Source organism: Engraulis encrasicolus, chromosome 22 (genome assembly GCF_034702125.1).
Source record: "Engraulis encrasicolus isolate BLACKSEA-1 chromosome 22, IST_EnEncr_1.0, whole genome shotgun sequence".
Classification (NCBI taxonomy): Eukaryota; Metazoa; Chordata; class Actinopteri; order Clupeiformes; family Engraulidae; genus Engraulis; species Engraulis encrasicolus.
The window spans coordinates 31156643-31166863 of record NC_085878.1 but is presented as its reverse complement, the minus strand read 5'-3'; the positions used below and the strand labels follow the sequence as shown (position 1 = coordinate 31166863).

General features: G+C 43.3%; 1 protein-coding gene across 5 annotated transcripts in view; it reads left to right on the top strand.

Moving 5' to 3' along the window:
• Nucleotides 1–8410, top strand: part of mef2ab (myocyte enhancer factor 2ab) — a 51882-nt gene extending 43472 nt beyond the window's left edge. For all 5 annotated transcript variants that reach the window (XM_063188903.1, XM_063188904.1, XM_063188902.1 and 2 more), the window contains 3 exons: nt 3725–3851; nt 5206–5332; nt 5899–8410. In XM_063188903.1, the coding sequence (XP_063044973.1) occupies nt 3725–3851; nt 5206–5332; nt 5899–6274 (630 nt within the window). In that variant the 3' untranslated portion in view covers nt 6275–8410. The remainder of the gene's footprint in view (nt 1–3724; nt 3852–5205; nt 5333–5898) is intronic.
• The last annotated feature ends 1811 nt before the right edge of the window (nt 8411–10221 follow it).

Here is a 10221-nt window from a genome sequence, read left to right as displayed (position 1 = left end):
GGGATAGTTATGTATACTATGTAGTGTATTGTGGTGTGCCAGAGTGGCCTGCCTATGGTACCGTATGTGCCCCCAGAGCATAGTGGCCTGCCTATGGTACTGTATTGTAGTGTAGTGTATTGTGGTGTGGTGTGCCCCCAGAGCATAGTGGCCTGCCTATGGTACTGTAGTGTAGTGTAGTGTATTGTGGTGTGCCCAAGTGGTGTGTCCTCGGAGCATAGTGGCCTGCCTATGGTACTGTATTGTAGTGTAGTGTACAGTATTGTGGTGTGTCCTCGGAGCATAGTGGCCTGCCTATGGTACTGTATTGTAGTGTAGTGTACAGTATTGTGGTGTGTCCTCGGAGCATAGTGGCCTGCCTATGGTACTGTATTGTAGTGGAGTGTAGTGTAGTGTATTGTGGTGTGTCCTCGGAGCATAGTGGCCTGCCTATGGTACTGTATTGTAGTGTAGTGTATTGTGGTGTGCCCAAGTGGTGTGTCCTCGGAGCATAGTGGCCTGCCTATGTTACTGTATTGTAGTGTAGTGTACAGTATTGTGGTGTGCAGGAGTGGCTTGCCCCCAGAGCATAGTGGCCATATGGGCTGCAGCTATGCCTCAATGGTGTCCGCCTGTACTTGGAAGCCATGCCCGCGGGACGGGGGGGATGGGGGGGTTGCGGGCACTCCGGCTGCACCTGTTAGCTCTGGCTCTGCTGACATTGGACGGGCACGTGAAGGTCTGTCCTCCTCTGACGGTTCAGTGCAGGCAGGGTTTTATTTATTTATATTATTTCAGTTCAGTTGTGCTGCACAGGTATTCAAATGAAAGCATTGAACCTGATGGTGATTCAAAATAATAATAATAATAATAATAATAATAATAACAATGCATCGGTTTTGTACAGTGCTTTGCTAGCGTACAACATATAACATAAAACAAAAACAAGTACTGTACCTGACATGCTGGTGCATTCCATCAGAGGCAAAGAAAGTGGGAGTGGGAAAAAAGTGAAACCTGCCTTGCACGTCCTGCTTAAAGGGGATGGCAGATGTTGACATTCTATGCATTCCAATGCTGTGCTCTTACATTGTCTTCAGTCGCCTGTTATCACAATGGGGAATTCAGTTGCCATGTCTCATCTGGCAGTGATGGATTTACCACATGACGGATATCATAGTGTAGTTGTGTGTGTTACATGTTTTTTAGTTACAGCACATATTTTATAGTTGGTTGTTGCCTATGTGTCTTGGTAGTTTTTTCCCCCTCTGTTTTGGTGTTTTCTTTGAAACCTTTAACTTGCTGTCCCTTGGCCAGGACTGCCTGGAAGAGGAGTCACTGTGACTCAACGGGACCTTTTCCTGGTTAAACAAATTTAAAAATAAATAAATAAATGGAGTGGAGCACACACAGAGCTCCATACAATTTGTAGTGCAGAATGATCCTACAAGTAGTTGTTGTGGTAATTCTTTAATTGACGCCGGTGTCATAGGCATGTCATTACAGTGTCATAACAGTGTCATGGCACTGCTATACATGTGTCATAAGCACTATGTCCATGTCATAATCATTTTATGACTGTTGGTCTTAAGTGACATTCGGTTATGGCAAAGACAACCTTGAGTTGTGGGTAGGGAATTGATGAGCAGAACGTCCACCATTAGGGGTGATTGTAGTCTCCCAATCCGACGAACTGCTTTTGCTCAGTCAGCCTTCTCCTTCAGGGCAACCAAAACATGGAATAGTCTACCCAGTAACCTAAAAAGTATTACTGATTATCAGGCCTTCTCAAGGGGTGTGAAAAAATGGATATTAACCAACCAGTCTTGTCAACATTAATCATATGTTTTTAAAATATGACTCACACTGTATGCCATTTTAATGTGTGTGTGTGTGTGTGTGTGTGTGTGTGTGTGTGTGTGTGTGTGTGTGTGTGTGTGTGTGTGTGTGTGTGTGTGTGTGTGTGTGTGTGTGTGTGTGGGTGTGGGTGTGTGTGCGTGTGTGTTTGACCTATGGCCTATGGATGTGCTTACTTGTTTATATCTTGTTTATGTTATTGTATTTTAATATTTGTTTTACCTGTCCAGGGACTGCAGATGGAAATTAGCTATATAGCTATACTCTGGCACAAGCCATCTTTTTGCTTCTGTAATAAATGTGTATTGTGCATGGTCCCTGTTGAACTAAACTAAATAAACTAAACTAAACTGCCATAATCGAATATCACTTAAGGCCAACAGTCATAAAAGGTTTATGACATGGACATAATGTTTATGACTTATCTACGACTGTGTCATGACACTATTATTACACTGTAATGACATGCCTATGATACCGGCGTCAAGTAAAGAATTACCATTGTTGTGAGTGGGGCTCAATATTAAATCCAAATTAGTGTAACTTGCATGCATACCATACTGTATATAAAATAATATAAACATTCTACGGAAGTAATTCTTGTATATGTCGAGGACAATTGCATTTGTTGGTCAGTATATGTGGGTATGATCTAATGTGGCTGTATTTTTGGGAACACTGATGATGGGCTAGACCCGAAACGTTTGCCTCCCACTTTTTGTTTTGTTTTGGCTTCTCTTTATTCTTCAGCTTTTACAGTTTCACTGAACAGCATCAAGCTCCTGTGTGCGACTCCTTTTTCTTCGCACTAATGTGGCTGTAGCCTTCTCAGTGGTCTAATTTTTTGTGATATACAATAATGTAGGCATTGGTGTTATTCAAATGATTATGATGTACACATACCGCAAGTACAGTGTGAATGATCATGTCTCAGTAATTATGCCTTTCCTATTGCATGCAGTCAGAGGAGGATGAAATAGCAGATATGGTGAGTAAAAAAGTAGTTAAGAGACATAAGAAGTAGACACCTTTTCTTAGGGATCGCCATGCGCCAAATCAAAGCACATAACTTGGACAGCGCATTGCGTCTTACGGTCTTATTGTTAATAATTAATTCCTAACTAGTGCAAACCTCCGCCAAGGCCATGGGGTTACACCCTAATTGTTTCATGTCAAATTCCTGGATCCCGAACATGATCCGTATCACTGCCAACATTTAATCAGTTGTTCCTTTTGTCATTTCCAACAACTCCACAAAATGTCATCAAAATCCGCTCATAATTGTTTGCATTATTCTGCTGACAGACAAACAGAGAGTCAAACCAGTGCGACGAAAACATAACCTCCTTGGCGGAGGTAATAATACTTAACCTGTTTTTGTCATTGGGCCTTCACAATGGCAAAGTATCAGACTGTGACCATGTCAAAGGGAAAATCTCCAGGTATACAGTGCCATCTAGTGGCTGAACACAACACAAGCAGATTTTAGCTACATTCACATCAAGCCCAAGCCCATTCTCGCTCCCAGTAAACTGAAACCCAGAGGTGTCAAAACTTAGTAAAAGTAAAAAAAAGAATCACAGTTTCCTTCCAGCTTATCTGAGTAACCAGTATACCTGTGTGCTTGTCTTATAATCAGCTGAATCTGTGCTGGTTGGATCAAGTTTGTGGTGGGTCCTTGTTAGGTTTTTAGTGTTTTCAGTAAAACACTATCAGGTACATTGGAGTAAATGGTGTATAAGCTATGAACATATCATCTGCTCGTGTTGTACTGACCCTGTGAATTTACTTTTCCCTTTACATTTGAAACACCTCTGCTGAAAACCATACTTACTGTACTTTCCAGTTCTTCTCCATTTGTATGACACCGCTTTGACCTTGTCAACAGAATGCCCAGAGAATGAACAGCTCCCAGACCACCCAGTCCCTGGCCACCCCAGTGGTGTCCGTGAACACGCCCAGCCTTCCACACCAGGGCCTCGTCTACTCGGCCATGACCTCCACCTACAACTCCGGTAACACATTACATTACATTACAGTATGCTTAGCTGACGTTTTTATCCAAAGCGACTTACAGTTATGTGTAGGGTCTTAGTTACAGTCCCTGGAGCAGTGTGAGATTAGGTGCCTTGCTCAAGGGCACCTCAGCCTCAGGACTGAGATAGGTAGTGGAAGTGTGGGATTCGAACCTTCAACCATCTGATCTTAAGTCCATCTCCTTAACCACTAGGCCATGGCTGCCACAAATCCCCTCATCTCCAACACAAGTCACTCATCCACAAGAGCGTGTCACCATCTACTGCTGTACTGCCTCCGGCTGCTGGACAGCTAGTTACACTGCTTTCAACTCGTACAGTACAGTTATCCTGTGTCACTCACAAGTTCATTGGACAATGAACCCATGTTCAAAGGTGCACTCGGCAAAATTTTAGCGGTTTATTTCTTGAATGAATTCATGCTGCCCATTCACAAATGTTTCCATTTTTACAAATACTTACCTCCACCATCAAATTTCTGTGTATACTAAGTATTCATTATGACGGGGAAAATTGCGTTTTTCATACATGAAAAGGGGGATCTTCTCCCTTGTCCACCATTTTTAATGTATAAAAATAGACAATTTAGCTGCAAAAGAGCAGCTCGGGCAGTCGTGGCTCAGTGGTTAGAGCACTAGGTTGGCAACCCAAGGGTTCCCGGTTCAGTGCCCGACCGAACCACGGCTGAAGAGCCCTTGAGCAAGGCACCTAACCCCCACATTGCTCCCCGGGCGCAGCTCAGCAGGCAGCCCACTGCTACGGACTAGTGTGTGTACTTCAATGTGATTCATTAGTCCAAATGGGATAAATGCAGAGAAAGAATTTCCCCTACCTAGGGGACCAAAATTGGCATAGTTGCAATATCCACTCTGGCCACCATCCTACACAGTGTTCCCTTAAATTTCTTAACAATGTAACCATTTCATTCCATGTGGCTTACATTAAACACCAAAAGGCCATAAGATAGTAATGGTATCTTTGTGTGTGTGTTAAACCATTAGCTTTTTCAGTTGAATTTTCTCACAGAAAGACATGCATAGCTCCAGGCCATGTGAGACTGAACCTGGTAGCAGGAACCATTTCAGACATTTTCAGCCTTAGGGGGGCACCATGGTTCAATGAGCTAAGACGCTGCACTATTACACCCGTGACCCGGGTTCGATTCAGGTCCGAGGTCCTGTGCCGATCCTTCCCCCCTCTCTCTCCCACTCATGTCCAGGCACACCCTACGACTGTCCTATCTCAAATAAAGACACAAAATGATCTTTTAAAAAAGTCATTTTCAGCGTTGATCTTTGACCCATCTGCTATGCTCTTCCCTATTTCCCCTCAGACTACCAGCTGAACAGCTCGGATCTGTCCAACCTGCAGGGCTTCAGCCCCACCGGGGGCATGTCCATGGGATCAGCGGCGCCATGGCAACACCAGCAGATGGGCCACGGGCCTCCCAGCTCACAGGGGCAAGTATTACACCAGACAGGATTGCACAGTAGCAGTCTGTATGGTAGGAGTGTGCATTATAGTAGGCTTAGCTGTGTCACAATGAGTGCTTATTATTAATGGAGAGCTTATACTCACTTGTCCGGTTTTCCCCAATGACTTTTGTTTATCGTGGCTTTTGTATGGTACATGTTAAACAGGCTGTATAGTTGAAATGAAAGCCAAAGTGCACATCAGAGAGAGAGAGAGCAGCTGTATCTCACAGAGCATTTTACTCTCTCATGACAAACCAACTTGCTACTTTTTTGCACCCCTGTAATGTTATTATTATGAAAAGTGAAAATTGGCCTTCAAGATGACTTTTAATACAAATCTTGTTGGTGCATAGCAGCAGCTTTAGTTTTTGTACCTGTTTTTAAACTCCCAATTTATATAAAGCATGTATATGCATTGATGCATTATATTATCATATTTGTTAGCCATTAAATTGTCTTTGGTTATTTGTCTTGAACCTCAAGAGCTATAAATCATCCATGTCATCCTGCAAGCAAACTGACCACATACTGTGTATACTGTATCACTGCAGCGGTGGGAATCACATACCTCAAGGTGCCAACCTGTCTGTCAGCACCGACCATAATGTCAACATTAAATCTGAGCCCATCTCGCCTCCGCGGGACCATGGCAGAGCCTCCTCGGGGGGCTCGTCTGGTTTCATGGCCCAGTCCGGATGCCCTCCGCTGGGCCAGAACCCGCCGGGCTCCAGGCAGGACGTGGGCCGCTCCCCAGCCGACAGCCTGAGCTCCTCCTGTAGCTCGTATGAGGGCAGTGACCGCGAGGAGCACCACCAGCGACAGCCAGACTTCCACCAGAACAGCAGAGGGCCTGGGGGTCCCACAGGGGTGGACGACCAGCAGAGCCCCTCGGCCAAGCGCCTGCGCATGGACACCTGGGTCACCTAGAGCGGTGCGACTGACTGGGGAGGCGTTTCTCAACAGCATTGTTGTTGCTAACTAGGTTAGCAACTTACTTGGTTGCAATGCAATTTCTCATTGGCAACCTGCACTGGAAAACATTGCAGCCAGTTACACATAAAAAGGAAAGTTGCCCTGCTGCCTTAAGTTTGTAAGATAATTCCAACCCGAGACTTGACTGAAATTGAGGCTTTCTCTAGTTGAGTAAGCTTAAGAACTTAAGGCAGCAGCCAGGGCAACTTACTTTTTTACGTTTAACTGGCTGCAATGTTTCACAGTGTACTAAGTTGCTAAGTGGTTAGCAGCGACTCTTTCGAGAAACGGGGTCCTGGCCGAGTTGGAGGCCATGGGCGGCCATCTTGAAATGGCTATGGCAGGGAGTGTTTTTTGTAGCTGTTGCTGTCGTCACTCGTGTTGTTAATGTTATCATCGTTACAAATTATATTGTTATTATTGTATAATGAAGCTACAATATCAATATGAATGTTTTACATTTTTATTTAAATGTTAAAAATAATAAGACTGTTACTATAAATGTTTGAGTAGGTATTGATATTTTGTACTTTGCTTTACTATTTGTTTTGAATTTATAAATTTATATTTACGGACATTAAGTAAAACTGTTATCACGTAGGGCCATATTTCAGCAGGGGCTTTTATTGTGAAATGAAAAAAGAATATTGCTGTTGCGTAAAAGTGCAGGACAAGAAAGTCTGTGCAAAGTGCACTATATGCAGTGATGTTTTAATATTTTTGGTTTGTATTTGAAGTGAGAGTTTTTTTTGTAGTACTTTATAATTACACTGATGTTTAGAAGAGTATGGGTGCACAACAGATGGGTATTTCAGGTGGAGTGTGACTGACTGGTATGCATTTTGCCTCTTTTTGCAATATGCCACTTCTGTAAGCCAAAGGTCTATGTTTTGATTTATGTTCGTAGATGGATTTTATATATATTTACTTTTTATTACTCAGACAGAAACTAAAGCCATGGACATTCAGTTCGAATACAAGTACATGTGCATATGCACATACATGTTCATACACGCACACCGACGAATGCACACACACGCACACACACACACACACACACTCCGTCACACGCGTGCGCAATCACAAAGCATGCCCACTCACACATGCACCCAAACCCATGCGCACACACACACACACACACACACACACACACACACACACACACACACACACACACACACACACACACACACACACACACACACACACCTCTGAGCCTACTTTGATAGGTTTTTAATTTTATTGTATGCATTATGTAGCTCTCAAGTCAGGTGAAAATTTGTGAATTACTGCCAAGCTTGCCAGGCTTTAACTTTTTGTTTCTTTGCTTTGTATCTTTTGGAGAATGTCTCACACCATGAAATTCAGACAGTTTGTGAGAGTTACTCTGGACTGTCAAGTATCTGATGAACAACAGCTTGAAGAGTGTAAAGCATCCAAGAGATACGTAGCTTTTAGACATTGATGTGTCTGTGGACTCCACTGCCTGGTTTTACCAGGCAACATGAACTACTTCGTAATTCATTTTTGGTCTGAATCCTCCATGTCCTGGAGTGCTTGGGTGGGAGGAGTGAGCTCAGCCCTGGTTTGAAATGAGTGGACCAAATGCTGACAGTTGACGTTCATGACGTATGTTGGTATGCGCCCAAGTGTGTTCTTTTGTTGGCCGGCCGACTGTACCCTCCCCAGAGAGGCGTAATCAGACCATTTATGAATTATGAACGAATTCAAAATGAATGGTCTGGCCTGTCAGGCAATGTGAACTCCACTGCCTGGATGGGAAGGTGCAGCACACACTCTCTCTCTCTCTCTCTCTCTCTCTCTCTCTCTCTCTCTCTCTCTCTCTCTCTCTCTCTCTCTCTCTCTCTCTCTCTCTCTCTCTCTCTCTCTCTCTCACTCTCTCTTTCACCTACTACATGTATAAGAACTCTATAGCAATCCGATAATGTCACATGCGACTTGTCTATGAATTACTTCTATTTTGTTCCTTTTCTTTGTAATAGAGTGTATATACTGTAAATATGTTATTGTATTGACAAAAGGTATGAATGGCATATTTAAATTTTAAGTGAAATACAGCATATTTAAATCACTCTGGTGCCCAGTGTTTCGTCTCTCCTTACAGTGTGGAACAACAAAACTAAAGTCTGCAACATCGGGCCCTGTTTCTCTTTTTAAAATATGTCATATTAAAAGAAAGAGAAATGCTGCCTGAAAGGACATATTATTAGCCCACCTTGGAAACTCCAACTCCCATTGTCATTGTGACAGCACCCCACAGCACACAAGTGTTCACTGCACACAACGAAATTGCATTTATGCCTCACCCATGCAAGGGGGCAGCCCCCAATGGCGCTCCAAGGGAGCAGTGCGGCTGGACGGTACAATGCTCAGGATACCTCACTCATGGAGGAGGATGGGGGAGAGCACTGGTTAATTACTCCCCCCACCAACCTGGCGAGTTGGGAGTCGAACCGGCAACCTTTGGGATACAAGCCTGATGCCCTAACCGCTTACCCATAAGAAAGAGAAATGAGAACCTGCTGCTGACTTCATATTTCTCTTGTTCCAATTTACTTAGTCTTAGCCCAGGGGTGAATTAACTTTTTTCATTCAAGGGGCCACTTAAAATGTTCTAAAAATCCTCCAAGGGCTGTATTATGAACACAAATCAGGATTTCCCCCTGCACTTTAGGCTTATATTGAAGGTAGCCACCTTTACAACAGACCCCACCTTCACTAGGTCTCCTGAAGATAAAGCTTAATTGTATTGCAAATGTAATTTCTATGATTGCTTTACAAAACATGTCATATTTCATGTGAAACTACAACATTAACATTGTATCGGGGGCTGGACAAGATGACATCACAGGCCGTAAACAGCACACGGGCCATTGGTTCCCCAATCCCCACCCATGACTTAGTACAACACCCAATGGCATTGACATGTGAATTCTTAGCTCTCCTTACAGGAATAGATAGGCTAACATTCTGCTCACAAATCTACTTTTGATTGAATTGCTTGAATGATTTGATTGCTTTTATTAATGCAAGGTCAGTGGGCTAAGTGTTTATATCCTGGTCCTGTTGCTGGTTTGACGTAGAGTGTGTGTGACAAGTAGAGGGAGTGTCTGTTGAGCCTTCTGTACAGTACTTCTACTCTGCTATTGAGAAACACAGGAGGTGGAGTTTGGTGTGTTTGGCAGAATGACACACACAAAAAAAGTCCATGCACTCTTTTGCTCTGCCATTAAAGGGATTGTAGACCTGCAATAATGTGAAATTCATTAAGAGTTTTTTGGTTTTTTTTTACATTAAATTAGAACCTGAGAGAGATGTAACACAGAAGTCAAACGACTGCAGCCTCTGGCCTCAGATACCATACCCCCATAAAATGTCAACCTCATACATTTAAGCGTAGCCTATAAAACTACATGCATAAAATGATACAGACACTCGCTCACAGTAGTTTTGGCGTTGCTTCTCTCACACTGTCGCCAGCAGGTGGCAGGCACATTCATCGACTTACCATAGAACGAGGTGCAATTACAATGTAACCTGTTAAAGCACACATAATTTGTCAACAGTAATTATTTGACATGACGCTTGATGGACGATAAGGGCATAAAAAAATGAAGTGTTACTTACACTTGTTTTGATGGACACATAGATTTACATGTTTATGTTGGGGTGTAGTAGGTTGACTAAAACTCATTGCACAAGAACTGAGGGGAAACCTTGCGAAACCGGAATGTAGGCTACCAAAAGAAAAGAAACGCGTTACCCTAAACTAAAGAAAGGAGAGCTTTATCTCACGCCGTTGTGTTCATCTTTGCTGTTTTGTATCGGCCAAACTTGCGTGGCCCCAGGCTTAAGCACCACCCTTTAATCCATCAATCGAC